The sequence below is a fragment of the Mirounga angustirostris genome, unplaced genomic scaffold (assembly GCF_029215605.1).
Source record: "Mirounga angustirostris isolate CCGP_5_RB_7025 unplaced genomic scaffold, mMirAng1.0.hap1 SCAF_15, whole genome shotgun sequence".
Lineage (NCBI taxonomy): Eukaryota > Metazoa > Chordata > Mammalia > Carnivora > Phocidae > Mirounga > Mirounga angustirostris.
In genome coordinates, this window is record NW_026991723.1 from 31,647,798 (window position 1) to 31,665,880 (window position 18,083).

At 38.6% G+C, this 18,083-nt stretch overlaps 2 protein-coding genes across 8 annotated transcripts in view; both read right to left on the minus strand.

The window, feature by feature from the left end:
• BRD10 (bromodomain containing 10) overlaps window positions 1-10,486 on the minus strand; it is a 161,869-nt gene extending 151,383 nt beyond the window's left edge. For 2 of the 5 annotated variants that reach the window (XM_064579544.1, XM_064579543.1), the window contains exon 1: window positions 8,871-10,482. In XM_064579544.1, coding sequence (XP_064435614.1) covers window positions 8,871-9,466 — 596 coding nt within the window. In that variant the 5' untranslated portion in view covers window positions 9,467-10,482. The other 3 variants (XM_054509208.2, XM_064579542.1, XM_064579545.1) reach the window with 3 other exon arrangements.
• Window positions 10,487-12,363: 1,877 nt separating this feature from the next.
• Window positions 12,364-16,654, minus strand: RANBP6 (RAN binding protein 6). 3 transcript variants are annotated; one of them, XR_010407739.1, is made up of 3 exons: window positions 16,475-16,654; window positions 15,227-15,359; window positions 14,300-14,433 (listed from the first exon to the last, which is right to left on the minus strand). XR_010407739.1 is itself a non-coding variant. In XM_064579547.1 (2 exons), the coding sequence occupies exons 1-2, from the start codon at window positions 16,608-16,610 to the stop codon at window positions 13,293-13,295; spliced, it is 2,262 nt and encodes a 753-aa protein (XP_064435617.1). In that variant the 5' UTR covers window positions 16,611-16,643; the 3' UTR covers window positions 12,364-13,292. The 3 variants fall into 3 exon arrangements, 2 of the variants coding, with proteins under 2 accessions (XP_064435617.1, XP_045738347.1); XM_064579547.1 differs by having other exon boundaries at window positions 12,364-15,359; window positions 16,416-16,643; XM_045882391.3 differs by having other exon boundaries at window positions 12,364-16,647.
• Between the last annotated feature and the right edge of the window lie 1,429 nt (window positions 16,655-18,083).

Sequence of the window (18,083 nt, forward strand, 5' to 3'; positions counted from 1 at the left end):
CTCACTTCTCTCCTGCCTTCCCTTCATTTCAACTATAACCAACCCAAACTGCAATGCAAATAAAGGTTGTGTAAAAGCAGTGCTAAATATCTCAATAAAAACTCTAAATTCTGAGGAGAAATCAAAACATGACACAGTGTTACTATATCCTGAAGCAACAGTCCTCAAACTTTATTGTGCATAAAAATCATTTAGGGAGCTTACTAAAAAGGTAGATTTCTTATCTCCACTCTGAGATTCTAAGTTAACAGATTTAAATATGCTATTCTGGAGCTAGGGAATCTGCTTTTTAACACCATTCTAATGTTGGGGATCTAGGAAACACCCTTTGAGAGATAGGTCCCCAAAGCCTTTAAAAACGACCTTTAGAATTTATAACCATGTACTGCTTAACTGCAAGTCAACATTTACAGAAGTCAAATGGCAGCAGAAAAAGTCCCTGTCCTCAGAGATTTTACACTCTAGCAAGAGAGGAGAAAAAGATATACGTAATTACCCATGAAACTAGTAATAGCCTATGTTAACTAAATTGAATTTAAATTAAAAAATCTGAAAAAAGATATATGTAATTAAATCATATATGTTAGGTTGCAATAAATGCTATGAAGGGGCGCCTGGGTGGCTCAGTTGGTTAGGCAACTGCCTTCGGCTCAGGTCATGATCCTGGAGTCCCTGGATCAAGTCCCGCATCGGGCTCCCTGCTCGGCAGGGAGTCTGCTTCTCCCTCTGACCCTCCCAACCCTCCCCCCTCTCATGCTCTCTCTCTCTCTCAGTCTCTCTCTCAAATAAATAAATAAAATCTTAAAAAAATAAAATAAAATAAAATAAATGCTATGAAGAAAAACAAGGAGGTTAAGGGGGATAGATAATGAATGACCAGGGAGAGGAATATTACCTTAGATATGATGCTTAGGAAAGACTTGTAAATAAGACAGCATCAGAGAAGAAAGTGAGCAAATCAGGAAATGAGTTTATATGTAGGAAGAGTCAAATTTAAACCTGCTTTTCCTCAAGCACAAGTATTCAAGACAAATACAAAATATATCTTCAATTCTGTATATTGATTATATTCTAATATTTTTATCTTCCAATTATAGTAAATCAGATTTTAAAAAATTAAGCTTAGGGGTGCCTGGGTGGCTCAGTCAGTTAAGCATCTGCCTTCAGCTCAGGTCATGATACCAGGGTCCTGAGACTGATCCCTGCATTGGGCTCCCCGCTCAGCCAGGAGCCTACTTCTCCCTCTCCCTCTGCTACTCCCCCTGCTTGTGCTTTTCCTCTCTCTCTCAAATAAATAAATAAAATCTTAAAAAAATAAATAAATAGGGGCACCTCGGGTGGCTCAGTCATTAAGTGTCTGCCTTCGGCTCAGGTCATGATCCCAGGGTCCTGGGATTGAGCCCCACATTGGGCTCCCTACTCCACGGGAAGCCTGCTTCTCCCTCTCCCACTCTCCCTGCTTGTGTTCCCTCTCTCGCTGTGTCTCTCTGTCAAATAAATAAATAAAATCTTTAAAATAAATAAATAAATAAATAAATAAATAAATAAATAAAATAAAATAAAAATTAAGCTTATAGGCTATCATGGAAACAATCTATATTTATAACTGTTTCTATGAGAAAACATTTCTATGTAGTAAGTTTTTCAGATGGTCTGTTTCTATCCTTCAAAGCAAATGAAGCAGCCTCTGTTCTTATTTTTAGAACAAACATGAGAAAAGCCCCTGAATTCACAGGGAAGTATACAGTTAGCAGAATTTTAGGGTTCCTTAGTATATTTGTTAAGATTGAAATTGAAAAGCAGTTTATAAACATAAAATCAATTATCAGTAAAGTACTCACAGAAGAGCAGTATTAGTAAAGTACTTACAAAATTGTAGCAAGAGGTTTATAATCAATTGTATTATCTTTTTATCTTATAATAGGATGGCTACACAGAAATGAACAAGTGGGAATTTCCAGACATATTAAAACACTTAAAGAAATATAAAAGAGCTATCAGAAGAGTTATTTTTGTGAAGTTATTTTCAGATAGATGGCTGTACTCAAAGCTTTAAATATAAAGTGTTGGGATGAGTTCTTACCATTAATTATTCCAAGTCCTTAAAAGTGCACCTACAAAATCTATATATTTTATATTTTGAATGGTACCACAAAAATAACAACAGTAATTCACGGTCATCATAAACAAAAGAAATTAGGAGTGGAAGGGAAAATTAAAAACACCCACAGTTCCACTACCCAGTTATGACAATTTACCTAAATATACTATCTTACAACTTTGGTGATACAAATTTTTAATACAATTTCTTACCTATACAGTTTATTCAAAGTCGTAAATACTAATTTCCTTTAAATAAAATCTTTTTTAACCAGAAAGTAATATGTTTACTGTAAAAAATCTAGGACATACAGAAAAGTTAAAAGAAGAAAATGAAAAATACCCAGAATCTTGCTACTTAACAATAACCACTATTAACACTTTGTTGGTGTTCTAAGTCTTTTTTCAAAGTGAACATACTTAATATACTAACTTTTAAGCACAATTAAGAACACTCACAGGTCCCAAGTGGAAGATGATAAAACAAAGGGCATGGTGATAGATAATACTACCATTCGGTTTTTTATTAGTCTTTCCCAATTAAAAGAAGAGCCTCAAGTATTTTAAAGATTCATATTACTATGCAAGTTCCTTGGAAATGAAAACGGCTATTATTTGTTATGGGCACCTCTAATTTTATGAAGATAGCCTAGAAATGATCTGAAAGTTAAAATTCAACTATGGAAGGGACCCAATCTCTCTGAAACATGCCCCCGCTCTAGTTTTTTTCCTTAGAAATAAAAATAAATACAAGGGCACAAATAAATACAATGAGAATTGTATTTATTTACAATTTCTTATTGCAATAAGGTAAAACATATTTGAATCTATTAGGACATTTTTACTGTATTAAATCTAAATCATTCTCAAATTAACAAGTGGAACAAATCTCCTAAAATAATAGTTTTTTTAAATACTTTTTACTTTATACTTTAATACTTTATTAATAAAGTAATTTACTATATTCCATAAAATACCTTTTACTTATTCCAGACGAACTCTCTTCAGTTTTATTAATTGCCTCTCCTTAATTATTTCAGCTTTTAGCACACATTATACAGATTTTAATCATCTTTAATGTTTTGTCTTTCCAGTTTGAAGACAGTCAATCCTCACACAAAGTTCTGCCTTTGGTCCCCTTTCACTAGAAGACTCTGTCTTCAGCAATCTCATTCCCATTTCTTCAACCATCATCCTTCTACAGATTAATTCCTAATTAAATATCTCTAATTTAACCCTAGTCACACTGCTGAGCTCTATTGGCAGCCTTCTAATAACTCTCAGTTGCATATCTTCAAACGAATGCCTCATGTTCTCTAAGCATCACCATCACCTGCGCTCAAGTTCATTTTGTACATCATCCTCTCCTTCATACGCCACATCCAAGAGCTTGCCATTTGACCACTTTTACCTCCTGAATTTACCTCTTTTATATCCTCATCCACTTTTTCATTCCTATTGCTTATCATCTCATGATGGATTAACTCAATAACCTTTTAACTAGTTTCCTTTCTTCATCTCTTTCCATTTTAGCCTTCAACCCTCAAAATACTAGTAAAATCATGTCACTCCCTTAGCTAAAACCTGTAATGGATCTACACTGCTTACATTCTAAATTCCTTAGCAAGCATTCTAGGTCCTCCTTAATTACCCCAGCCTATCTTTCTAGACTTATCTGACACTATAAACCCTCATCATCCTACACTCCATCTGCTGAGTATAAACTATTCCTCTGGAATATTCTGTACTCTCCTACCTCCATACCTTCAATTGTTCAATTTACCTACTACCTTGAAGTAAGAGATGAAGTCATGTTTATCACTGTACCTACAGGTCTTTACCTACCACCTACTATCATAGAATAGGCAAATAACTGTTTAATGAACTCAATTCCACATATCAATATGCTACCCACCCTCCAAAATGATGACCTCTGGAATAAAATCTAATATTTTTCAATCATAGCTCCCCACTTCCCCAGTAGTTATCCCTCCTGTGTACTCCCCTAACACTCTATTATAAAGCTCATCAGAGTAGTCTTCAAACTATACACCCTTGAAACAGTTATTTCATGAGTGAACCAAGATGTATCATCAAAAATCCAAAAGTGATTATGTTCTCCCCATTTGTAGAAGAAAAAAAGCTAATGTACTAGATAGAATATCTTCAATTAAGGATTTCCTCCCACAATTTGTTTTAAGCTTTTTGGACCCCCAACAAAAAAATCATATGATATAATTAAACAAAATTTATCAGTATTTCTCAATGTTCTACAAATAGTACCATGACTTCCAGATGTCTGACAATGGCACAAGTTAGAGAATCAGTTTTAACATACTTACCTTTTATTATAAACACATTCTAACACAAAGCAGGTGCTCAATAAATGTCTTGTTAATTGAAATCCTTCATTCTTTCATCAGTGCACCTAAACATTTTCTGACTCTTCTTTAACAGAACTATTTTTTTAGAATGGCAACTACAATAAACAGAACTACATGGAGTATCAAGGTCTAACATTCTATAGTACTGAACAAGAGGTAAATCCAAATTCTGTTACCAAAGGTCCCCAATTTTTAAAGATTTACATTAAGAAGATAGAATTACAGAATCCAGTAGAGATGGGGGAAGTCAGACTACTAGGGAGAAAGAAGCATTCTGTCTAAATTCCCAATTAATTTCTGGATTTTGATCTTAACTGGAAATAAGTCAAAAAAATTCAAAATTTAACTTAGAAAGTGATTAAAATTGGTCTGTAAAATTTATTTGTATTTCAGTACTTGTATTTGGAAGCCACTAGTGTTTTTACATTTTTGAGGCTTCATGATGACGCTGTTGTACTCTCATCCCCAAGAAAGACATTCTGCCAAAAAAGCAATCACAAAACTAAATAACCTTCAGCTGTATTTTAAGAAAGCATTTTTTTAAGCCCATTACATGTACCCTTTAACAACATGTCAGTTCAGAAATCAAAAATAATTTTAACAAGGAAATGTTACAGATGATTTTCACCAAAACATTTTTTATTAAGTTTCTAATTTTAATTCCAGTATAGTTAACATACAGTATTCTATTAGGATCAGATGTACAATATAGTGATTCAACAATTCTACATTGCTTAGTACTAATCTTAAGTATCCTTTTTAATCCCCATCACCTATTTAACCCATTCCCCTCCACTTCCCTCTCCTCTAGTAACTATCAGTTTATTCTGTACAGTTAAGAGTCTGTTTCTTGGTTTGTCTCTTTTTTTCCTTTGCTTGTTTTGCCAAAACATTATTTTAAATGGCTAAAATTAAAAATTTAAGTTCAGCTCTGTTGGGGTCACAGGTGATAACTCTTTGACAGCTACAATCTTTTAAACTATGAAAAGCCATTTTCTGGCTTCAAAGCAGTATTCTTAAAGCTTTCAACAATATTTTAAAATTTAAAAGCTTTCAAATATAACATTATTTAAAATGTGGAGGAGTCAAAAATTCTTATTCATATTTGACAGTTTCTACAGCTCTGCACATAACTTCCTATTATTTTTTATTCCTTTTCACTTAGATGAGCTTCTCCGTATTTCTAATGCTAATTGCTATTTCTCAGTTGCTTCAAATAAATGAGTGAGATCCCTTCTAAAATATAACTTTGAGAATAGATATGTTTCCTAAGTCTTAGTCATAGTTCTATCACAACTATTATACATATAAAACATATTGCTATTATATATTTATATACAATAAAATTATATTTATAAATTCATAGACTTTATACATGCAATGCTATTGTATACACCACAAAAAGCAAACCAAAAATAGAGATTTATAAAGAATTAAAAAAAAAAAAAAAAAAGAGTATACTGAAGTTGTAATATTTTCTTCCCTCACCCCAATCAATCATCCTGCATACCTGCCATGGTGCAAACACTACTCTGGAGACCACACTGTAGCCAAACAGAAGTACCTGTAGTTCCCGGAAACACTATGCTGTTTCATACCTTGCATTCACTGGAGTTGAGCAAAACCTCCAAAAAATATCCAGCAGCAATCTTCACCTCCTTCAATAATCAAGAAGTTCAAGTATAAACTTCTTTATGACATCTTTTACCTAATCTCTTTACCCCTTCTCATTTCCTCCTTTCACTTACGATCTCCCCACCTTCAGACTTAGGTCTCCCTCTTAAGTTCCCCTTGTACCTGTTTATATGTCCACTATAGAATCATTATCTTTTTAAGTTTCTGTTTCCCTACTCAACTATAAACCACTTAGGGGTAATGGACTTATTTTTTTATCTCAGGGACTTGAATGTCTAACTTTGGCAGATACTCACATATTTGTACAATCAACTAATCTAGCCTAACACTCTCATAGTACAAATGACTGGACTGATATTCAAATTAAACACTGTGTCCACAGTCCAAGGTACTAATGCCATTGGGCTACTCTATGATAATGTGGCATCTTCTCTAATGTACCTCATTTCTTGCTCATAAAATACTTATAAAAGCTCAGCAGTATTGGAACAGCTGTAAAGTTCTCTTTACAATAATCTAAAACTAAGAATTAATTTATTACAAATATATATAAAACAAAAGAAAACTTAAATTATATCTAGGTGATTTTTTTATTACTAAAATACCACATAATACGTATTTATAAATAAGGTATTTGAGTCAACTGCAGAAAATCATACTCATGTGGCCAGTCTATGGAATCTTGTTCTGGAACATGTATCTCTATGTATCTTAATTGTATACCAAACAGTTATAACCAACGCTTTTCTCAAAGTTATGCCCAAGTATTTATTTAGTAATAACTCAGATTTTAGGCTATTGCAGAAAAAGAAATGAATTCTTAATACCTACAAGTGTGATCTGGCAAACCTATTATTTACAAGATGTTTACATACATCAAATACAGTAAAAGCAAGGGACTCAAAACTATCTGAGCCTATCATATTATTTTTTGCTAGTAAAATGCAAGACTATCTTTAATTTCTAAATATGGATGCTATTAGATCATATGGGAATACAGTATTCTGAGCATTAGCCACCAGGAATCATTCTAAGCATTCAGAAATTAACTTTATGAAGAACAGAAATAATGTCCCTGCTTTTTTGTAGGACTCAAGAAGTATTTCTTATACACATAATGCTTCTGAAAACACCTGTAATTCATCCAAACCACTACTATACTCCTTAGCACTTTCATGCAACCATTCTCTCATCCCATTCTAAATCCCTATTTCCACATCTATAAAACTGGATGCTTGGACTAGATGAATTCTGTGGTACCTTCCAGATCTAAAATCTTGTGACATCAATTTGGAGTATACTTTACTACTTAAAAATAATGACATGTGAATGGATTGTTTTTTATGAGTCATAACTATAATGACTCTGTGGAGACAAGAATAATAAACACACTACACAAAATATCACTAAATAAAGTATTAAAAGTAAACCTGTGAATAACTATTACAAAATAACTCTACTTTATGAAAGATTCAAGAAGGGATGAGCCCCCTAATGAGTCAAGCTCTATGTTAACTACTGTTTTCAGTGAAAGAAGTCACTGGTAGTCTTGAAAATAAATGGGAAGCCAGTGTACACATTATTTTTAAATTACCATTATAAATCAAGGAGCAAAAACTTAAAACTTCTCAGGTGCTATTCATAAAAGCACTTAGTATAATGCCCAATTTCAGATATGAGGAAAATATTTTTATTCAACTATTACTAATACTGTAACGGTTATAATTTATATCAGACTAATTATGGAACCGACACTGTTGACTTTACATTTATTAACTCATTTAATCCTACAGTAACACCAAGAGGTATTATTATTATCCCCATTTTACAGATGAGGAAACGAAGCCAAAAAGGTAAAGTGACGTGTTCAAGTTCACTCAGCTCTTAAAAAATCAAACTAGTATTCCACTTCAACTACCATTTCCAACATTCAATTATTTTTCTATTCCTAAAGAATTTCACTTGAGAAATTAATTTGGCTCACATCAAATATATGATTATAAATCTGTTTATTTTAGTAACTCTTGTGTTACATTACTTCCTCTCACTAAAGAAAAATAACTGACTCTGAATATATGGGTATAGTATACCAAGAGCACAATGCCATCTGAATTGACTATGATCTCTAATAGAATAAACACAAATATCTAAACGTTTTCAAAATTTTGTGTTGATGCATCCACTATTATCGCAAAAATTCAGTCAGCTCACACAAAGCTGAGATCTCAGAAAAGATCAGGAACATGCCAGAGTAATTATTAATCATTTAAAAACAATCCATAAATTTACGATGGCCAACATGGGTAGTGAAACAATAATTTTTTTGGTTTGAAACGACCTTTTCACATGAGCCAAACACATTTTTCTCACGATATTTCATCCTAAAAACTTTTTTTTAATGTCATGTTAAAACTGTCTAAAAGTTGTGGTCCATCTTCCATCCCGCTAAAACTTTTCCTCTACCCTATCCCCGTAATTCTTCCCATGGGCATCATTTTACTTTATATCTACAAACTTTACCTGTTCTTCGGCGCTCAGGACTCAGCTCCCCTTCAGCTTTTCAGGTGGGTGCCCACATCCACCACACCCTTGCGGGCCCCCATGCAAGGCTGCTCCTCCTCCCCGGGTTCTCCAGCACCAACTCAGCACCTATCAGCTACGCCCCCCGGCCCCTGGCCCAACCCATCTTCGGACACGTGCGAGGCTGTTTGTGTCACTCCATCAGTCCCACAGGGGACGGGGTTCACTTACCGAGACAGAAGCGCCAACTTTTGCTCCAGCATCATCTCCAGCTTCTGGCCCTGTTTGGAAATCCAGTGGTCCACCCCATGCAGGCGGTAGCACGTCTCCAACATCAACCTGAAGTCCGCCACGAACTCGGTTATGCCCCCATACTGGCCGCTGGCGAACTTCTCCTCCATCTTCAGCAGACACATGCCCTGCCCGAGCTGTGGCGGGAGGCCGCGACAGCCCCGGCCCCCGCTGCGCGGCCCCTCGGCCACTTCATCCTCCCCGGTGGCAACGCCCCCCAAGGGCTGCAGGAAGGGGGCGGTGAGGCCCCGGTGCTTCTCCTGCAGGAACTCGCCCAGGATGCGGTAGCCCTGCTGCAGCTCATAGGTCAGCTCCTGCTCCTTGCAGCCTCCGCCCCCGACCACCATCTCCTGTTCCTCCTCCTCCTCCTCCTGGTAATTCTCATCCTCCCGCGAGGAGGAACTCCTCCCTTGGGCCGGCCCTGAGGCCGGGACCGCCGCTGCCATCTCCTCCTCGTCCTCTTCCTCGGGCGCCGGTGGCTGCCACTCCTCCTCCCCGGCCGGCTCCATCTCCCCCGGCGTCTCGGGCACGCTCATGGCCCCGGCAGGATCAGGTTGGGCCGTGTGGAGCGGCCGCTCGAGGGGCAGGGGGACGCGTGAGCGCGGGCCGCTTCCTCAGGGCTCGGCCGTGCCGCGCAGCACCAGCCGCATCAGGCTTCACTCTCAGCCGCCCGCTCCGCTCGCTACGCGCGGGGGTCTCGAGCTCGCAGCCGGCGGGGCGGGGTTACATGGCTCGCGAGGGAGGGGGGAGAGAAGAGGAGAGCTTAGGTGCCCTCCTCTCCCCTCCCCCCGGCGGCGGCGCGCGCCAGGCCCTCCTTTGCCTCACCCCTCCGCGCCCCGCCCGGCCGCCCGGCCGCCTGCCTGCCGGCTCTTCACCGGCCAGGCCAGGCCTGGCCGGGCCTGGCTGCCGCGGCCTCGGCGCCCCACCCCCTCCGGGCCGGCTGTGGGGGTGCTGGGAGAGGGCGAAGAGGAAGTGGGGATTCTTCTCTTGCCGCCCCAGAGGGGGCCGCAGCACTGGGCTGCGGCGTCTGGCGCTCCTCCTCTTCCTCACACCCGCTCCCGCCCCTCTCTACCTGCGGGGTACCCGGGCAGGAGGAGGCGGCGCGCGGACTGGCCCGGCGACAACTGTCAGTTAGAAGTCCCGCTGGGCCGGGGGCGGGGAGAGGAAGGGGAGGGGCAGGGACAGAAGGGGGAGGGCACTCAAGCTACCCCCAGGCTCTGAAGCGAGCTGTGGAAAGAGGCAAAGAAAGACACCGTCGCCATCCACGGTGCGCATGCGTGGTAGGACAGCCCCACCCACCTCTTTTGCGTTCCGCTCAGCTACGCGAAAGCATAGACTTTGGCTCCGCCACGGGCCCCGAGGCCTGGTAGGTTGCGCGGCTCAATGATGTCATCAGCTTGTAGATGGCTGTTAAAGGGCGGAGTGGAGACGGAAGCAAGGCGCCTGCGCAACTTACTCGCCAATGCCAGAGAGGCCGAAGAGCATTTAAAAGCGTCTACTGGAGGTTCTTTTGCGAGATCCTAATTAGCCCTAAAAACTAAGATTAATTCTGAAGGAGCTTGCTAGATAACCCTCATTAATGGCAAATGAATAGTGAGAAGGCACAAAATGTAGATCCTTCTTGTTATAAATTTTCTTCTCTGCACCCACCTTCCCCTTTGTGACTGCCGGCTTTTTAATATAAAACTAGAATTTGGAAAAGTTTAGAAAGGAGGTTCAAGGACTCAACCAACTGAAACATACGTTCACATGCAAAAAGAAAAATATAATTTGTAGAACTCAAATTTCTAAAACTCCGGTCCCCGGTTCTTAAGATCAATTCCTATTTTAAGTAGTCTCATGTTATGCATTAAAATTAACGTATTTCCACCTCGGTTCTTGAGAACTGCTAAGGACAAATAAAGGGAATGGAACCTTATTAAAAATCCTTGGGATTAAAAACAATCTTCAAATAATTCAAGTCTAAGCTGAAAAGCATTGAATAGTTGTTAGCCTTAAAATGTCACTACACATTTAAAAATTAGTTTAAAGAATGTCTAAAAAGTGGACTCGTTCACTTTAATTATTGCTTAAAGTAAGTGGGGAGAAAGGAGCTAATGGTTCCATAAAGCAGCTATTATTTTCTCATGTTCTGTAAGAAAGATGCACATATCATTCTACTTAACACAGAATGTTCTAGCTTGAAACCTGCAATTACCGTCCTAGAAATCAAGCATTTTAAAAATACAAGCCATCTAACCAAATGGTTGGGATATTTAATTCTTGATTATTATGAACCTTTAGAGCACTGATAAAAGTCAAAACTTCAAAGCTTGGGGGGGGCAGTAAGTTAAATAGCAGTATTAGGTAATAGTTAAATGGGAACACATACACATCCATTATCCAGTTTTCAAGGTCTCCTTTCATCAGACATTTGTAACTTATTAGGCATTTACAACATTCTCTTTCTCCTCAGATCCCTTAGATGTACCTCACAGGAACAAAGCCAGGAACCAGTCTAATTTCAGCAACTGGCAAGGAAAAATGTGTCTAACTGGACATCCCTCATTTCCTTTGACAAAGCCCAAGAATCTGGACCTACCCTCCCCTCCAGCAAATATCCCCTCTTCATCTTTAGCCACCAACCCTATTTCATGACTCTGATAATATAGATTGCATTTATTGAACCCTGTGCCACCAAGCACTTTATATTATCTCCTTTAATTCTCACAACAATCCTAGGTATTATTATGCCTATTTTACAGATGTAGAAACTGATGCTTAGGTTAAGAAAGTAGTTTGCCAAAATTCAAATCTAGGTCTGTCATACTTCAAAATTCTCTATGGTGCCTAATTCCAAGTCATCTGGCAGAATTTCCAGTTCCTCGTGAACAAGAGTGTAGGGAATTGCTAGAAATTTCATCAAGGGCTTCTAGAAGGGATATTAAGATAAATAGGTATGAGTTGAAGGAACATCAGCTATAGGTCATGGAGAGGCCAAGATGATTGTGATCTTAGCTATTACGAAAGTACGATTGGGTCCTTAAATTAAAAAAAAAAAAAACTATTATACAAGAAATATGTTGGTTGTAGGTAAATTATAAAATATAGATTAGTGAGAAGAAAAAATGCCATTTAATCCCACCACCCAGAGAAAACTTCTATTAATATTTTGTGGTAGGATTTTTCTATTTATTCATGTATATTTTTATTCATCTTAAGTAAAACTGTGACTATACCATACTTAATGTCCTTTCCTTTTTTCCCTTATTAATAATAAATCATTGCAGGTAATGGATAGGAATTCCATATCTAAAATCTCAACTTCATATCTCTGTCCACAGCAGCCTAGATGGTCTGTTCTTCTGAACTGGCTGGGAGTGAATCAGGAAAATTCCAATGTAAAAGGAATTCTAAACCATAAAAAACACAGTAGAGGTACAAACAACAGCACTAACAGGTACCATTTATTAAACACTTGTTCTTAAATATTTGCTAAATACTTTACATACACAGTACTCAACAATAACCCCAGGAAATGACAGATATATTTGTTCTTAAATTTTGGATCAATGATTTGCTGACTAGAAAGCTTTTTTCTACCCTACAAAAAGCTTGACATTAAAGATCAACTTTCCAATTAATAAAATTAATAAAATTAACTCTAGATTTATAGAACTGTTTTCTTAAAATGCACATCTGCTAAATGATTGGTCTCAACGCTGTTATTTTTCATGTTTAAAGATAAAATTAATTTTGCTTCCCTTTCATTTTCATAATAGAATACTCTTCAGTGCTACTATAGAATCTATTAAGAACTTCTTTGAAATAAATCTATTTAAGCCCCATTTCGAACCAGGGTTTCTCTTTTTGTTGGGCTGCTTTGCAGGGGGGAAATGGCATACATACACAATGCAATATTCCGTTCAAACACATAATATTAATACTATATTATCAAAGAGGAATAAGCTTGCCACTATTTTTCATCCACAATTCCAAAGATATTTGTCCTGGAAGTTCTCCTATCTTTGTTAGCTCTCAGCAACTTGTGATAGGCAGCATGACATCTTGACACAAGTATATTGTTTGCCCAGCATCAATAATTCAGACAAGTAGCAAAAATTTATATACTTCACATCAACTAGGGAAAAGGTGACAAACATTCTAAGACAACGGAAGCACAGTTATCACCAAGTTCTGTGTTTAAGAGATAAAACATGCAAGGTGAACACAAGGCTAGAACACTAGTACTGGAAAAACATATAGGGAAGAAATATTAACTGTCAGGGAAAGAACAGTTCTCTCAATTATAATGGAATATAATCACAATAGTTATTTGGAATTACTTTTATGGTAAAAGATGTTCAAGTGACATTAACTGCATCAAGCAAAATTTAACAACTCCTGTAAAGCTTCCTGCTGCTCATCATCAAGTTGGGCTATGCATTCCAACCATAACTCTTCAGAAGTCTGTACCTGACGCACAACATTAGCTAGGCGTTTGGCACAAGGATCTTCATAGTTAATAGTCTCATTAATTTTTCCTTCTGCAATTATACTGATGATTTTGGGAAGATTGGAATTATTTGGACCAAGTACAACTGGATGTTTACTTTCAACTAAGTCACAGAGAAAACTCAAAGTCTGAATAGCTTCCTCTTTATCCTCATGTAGTGGAAGCCATGATAACCAATGTGGAAGAACTTCATCTACATTTACACAGTTAGGCTTAAACCTCAAAATCTTCCCTACTGCTGAGATACAGTTCTCTGTAGCAATGACATTTTTTTTGGTTTTGGAATTTGCACACTTAATAACTTTTACCAGCAGTGGAACAGCTTCTGAACATAAAGAATGATAATCATCTCCACCAAACTGTGCCATAACACCCAGGCCATAAGCAGCAGCTTGCCTGACTTCAGGGTTATTGTCTCGCATATTTAGTAGCATTGGCCACCGAAAATATTCTACATATTTAAATGAGGTTGGACTGCAGTGCTCTATAATATCATCAAAAATGCACAATCCCCATTGTCTGTCTGGCCATGGCCTACTCGAACAAATCAGATTTACAATTAATGGAAGCAGCTGTTCAAACCATGGTAAAATCTTTTCCTTATAAGTACTAAATAATGAGTGCAAAATATCTGATACTTTGGTCAGAATATAAACATCACATTCATCCTCATCTTGCAGAGACATTTCAACCTGTTGATCATAGTTTTCTTCCTGTCTTTTAACCTGTCTCAATTCTTGGTTTTTAAAGTGCCCTTCAAGTTTTGCTTTCAATATTTCCCCTAGTTCTTCCAAGTGTTCATCAGTAAGGCACCCATCTCCCATTACTTCAATGGACTTTGCAAAAGAATTCATTATTTCTGAGAGTACATCTGTATCAGGTTCAGTCCCAATAGCCTTGATTAAGGGATCACATATGAATTGCCACATCTGTGCAAGATACTCTGGGCCATGAATTCTTGCACATTCCAGGAGAAAAGGCATAGACTCTGCTGCTGCCACTCGGACACTGTCATGGAAATAAAATTTCAATAAAGGAACCATAAGCTTTACAACTTGTTCTGTATATTCCACAAATCCTTCCCTTAACTCCTTAGCATAGTAAACCAACATCTGGCAAGCAGTTGCTTTTGCTTCAAGTCCTGAAGTCTTAATTCCAAAACTTTGTTGGTCTCCAAGATTTACAAATTGCCATCCATCATCATCACTCATATTTTCCACATCTTGTGTGTCTAAGAGAGCAACATCAGGTTTAGCTGAAGCAGTCTTAATAAGAGGCTCAATAACTAGTGGAAGGTACTGTTGAAAATCATTTCCAAGAATTTTACACATTCTAGCCCATGCTGAAACCATGTAAGATGTCTGAGGGTCATCATCTTCCATATTACTTAAGTCTGATTGTGTCTTTAACAATAGCTGCATCACATTTGATGCATCTTGCATAAATTTTTCCTTCCCAACAGCAAGACCAACATGGCTAATGCATTCAATAGTTTTTCCTTTCAGAAGCTTGAGTTCCTTTTGAACAGCAAGCTCAACAATGTGCTTTAGTGATGGCATAAATATATCATAATATGGAACAAATTTTTCTTCTATTGTATCTGCAACTGAGGCAATGGTCGTCACAAGCTGTTCCAAGGCCAATTTAGTTCCATTCCGAATCAACTCTTGAAGTTTAATCACCAAGATGGAATGTAGATTTCTCACCATACTATCCAAATACAGAACTAGCAATGCTTTGGGGCAGTCTTCAATAAAAATAATAAGTGCAGAAGCCGCATGTGATTGCACACGCTGATTACCTTGATTTTCCATGGTACGCAACAGAGCTGCAATCACTGTTTCATGGAATTTCTTTTGGAAGTTAGGTGCAAAATCTGTAGCCATCTGTCCAAGCGTAGTACATGCTGCAGCCCTCACTCTTGGGTGAGGATCCTGAAGAAAAAGCAAAACAGAGTTAACTGTTTCATCTAGAATTGATTCCATTTGCTGATGGCATCCTTCTCCAATGGCAGATAAGGCCATTAATCCAGCATGTCGATATTTCCAGTCAGGGCTCTGAAGCATCTGCATGATGTGCTCCTTAGTCATTGGTAAAACAAGTTTTCCACCGAGCCCACAAGCCAGTCTGTCTAGTGCACTCTCAGCAGCAACTGCATTGCTGTCAAAATCATCTTCTTCCATTTCATCAGCATTTACCCAGTCCTCATCATCTTGTAGATCAACCATCATTGCTAATATATGAGGAACTGCCTGTGCAATTATATTTGTATGTTTTTTCAACATTGGGGTTGCAGTTTCAGACAAGGTCACTATTATTTCAAGGGCCAGCTGGCGTTGCAGATTACTAAGTCTAGAGTCTCCACATAACTTCAGACTCAACTGCAGAGTATCTTCTAAATAAGGACCCAGATATTTAGGTACAGTATCTGCAATCTCAACAAGGGATTCTAGCACTGAATCATCATCCTGGTAGCATGAGTCATTCACAGCCTGTAAGATTCCAGGAAGCAAGTCTGCAAAGTCTTTGAAAAGAGCAATATTATTCTCATTAGCAAGTACAAATGCAGCTGCAGCTCTAGCAGACAATGTCCTGATTGCTGGATGTTCTTGATCTTGAATGCACTGGTCCAACAACCGTTTGATGATATCCAAATCATGCCGCTCTTGGTTCCCAAAAATCCCAGGGAAGTGCCAGAAAACATGAAGTGCAACTTCCCATAGAACTACATTTTTAGAGTAGATAGAATCAATAAGGAATTTCAGACCTTCGGGCCAGTGATTAGTGCCATCCTCATCTATCAAATTCCTGGCCAGCACTGCAAAAATATCACAAAGTTTTTTCCTCATGCTAGCATGTGTTTCTAACTTAACAGCCAGTATAAGTTCAATCTTGACGTCCCTCTGAACACCAGAAGGCAGATTTGGATAGACTTCCTCAAACCCAGAGGACAAAAGCCGTCGTAGCAGTGCGGCAGCCATTTGTCTCACCTCATAACCTGCTCTTCTATTTCTGACAGCATCTAAGAGGAATGTAGTCTTACACAGACCTGGGATATTTTCATAGATTTCCTCTGCCTGTCTCCGCACCATACAGCTTGGATTGATCAGGTTCTTCAGAAGCTGATAAAACTCTTGCTTTCCCGACACAGCGGCCGGTACCCCTGCAGACCCAGCCGCCGCCATCGCGCTATGTCAAAGGAATCGCGACCGGGAAGGAGGGAGGGGGACTGCGCCTAGAAACAGTGACGTAAGCGAGGCGCCAGCGGGGATGGGAGGGGCCGCTTATCCTCCGCTGGCCCGGTGGTTTGGCTGTGCCCTGGAAGGGGTGGGCAGCTGGGTGTCTGGGGATAGGTAGGTTATGGTGGGGGTGAGGGGCATCCTCCATTTGTTTTCCAATCCGATTAAAAAAAAAGCACCTGCAGAGAAAGAAAAAAAAGAAAGAAAATTATGTTAGTGACTGTATTAGAATGGGAGTATGGATGATTTCCCACCCTTTATTTCTAAACTTTTGTTACCCTGATAATTTTAAACGATAATTACATCTTGAAAACCCGCCAGGTGAAAGAAGCCAGCCACAAAAGGCCACATATTGTATGATTTCGTTTATAGTAAAGGTCTTTTTATTTTCCCCTCGAGCAATTTCATTTTATTAATTTTTTTCAAGTTTTTATTTAAATTCTAGTTAGTTAACAGATAGTGTAATATTAGTTTCAGAAGTAGAATTTAGTGATGCATCATTTAGATGCGACACTCAGTATTCATCAGAAGTGCCCTGCTTAATACCCATCACCCATCTAGCCCATCTCCTGTCCACCTCCCTCCATCAACGCTCCTTTTGTTCTGTATAATAGTCTTTTTTATGGTTTACTTCTCTCTCTCTCTTTTTGTGCTCTCCCACGTTCATCTGTTCTGTTTCTTAAATTCCACAAATAAGCAAAATCATATGGTATTTCTTTTTCTGACTGACTTAATTGCTTAGCATTATACCCTCTAGTTCCATCCACATCATTACAAATGGCAAAATTTATAGTAAAGGTCTTGAAAAGGCAAATCTATACAGAAAGTAGATTAGTGGTTGCCAGAGGCAGTGGGAAGGAGAGAATGTAAAATGACTGCTGTCAGTGGGGCGCCTGGGTGGCTCAGTCGTTAAGCTTCTGCCTTTGGCTCAGGTCATGATTCCAGGATCCTGGGATTGAGCCCCTTACTGGGCTCCCTGCTCTGCGGGAAGCCTGCTTCTCCCACTCCCACTCCCCCTTCTGCTCCCTCTCCCACTCCCCCTTCTTGTGTTCCCTCTCTCGCTGTCTCTCTCTCTGTCAAATAAATAAATAAATAATCTTAAAAAAAAAACGACTTGTCAGATAGTTTCTCTTGGAGTGATGAAATGTTCTAAAATTAATTGTGGTGACGGTTGCACAATTCTAATTATACTAAAAACCACTGCATTGTACAACTGAGATTGGTGAATTGTATGGCATGTGAATAATAATATCTCAATAAATCTGTTTATCAAATAAGTGCAATAAAAGGTAAAGACACTGATTATCATCCCACTACCACATGTAATGCAGCAAAAACAGTGGTGCTCAAATTCTGGTGTGTCAAAATCACCTTGTCTGTGGACTATAATAAAGAATGAGAAAGACAACTAAGTAAAGC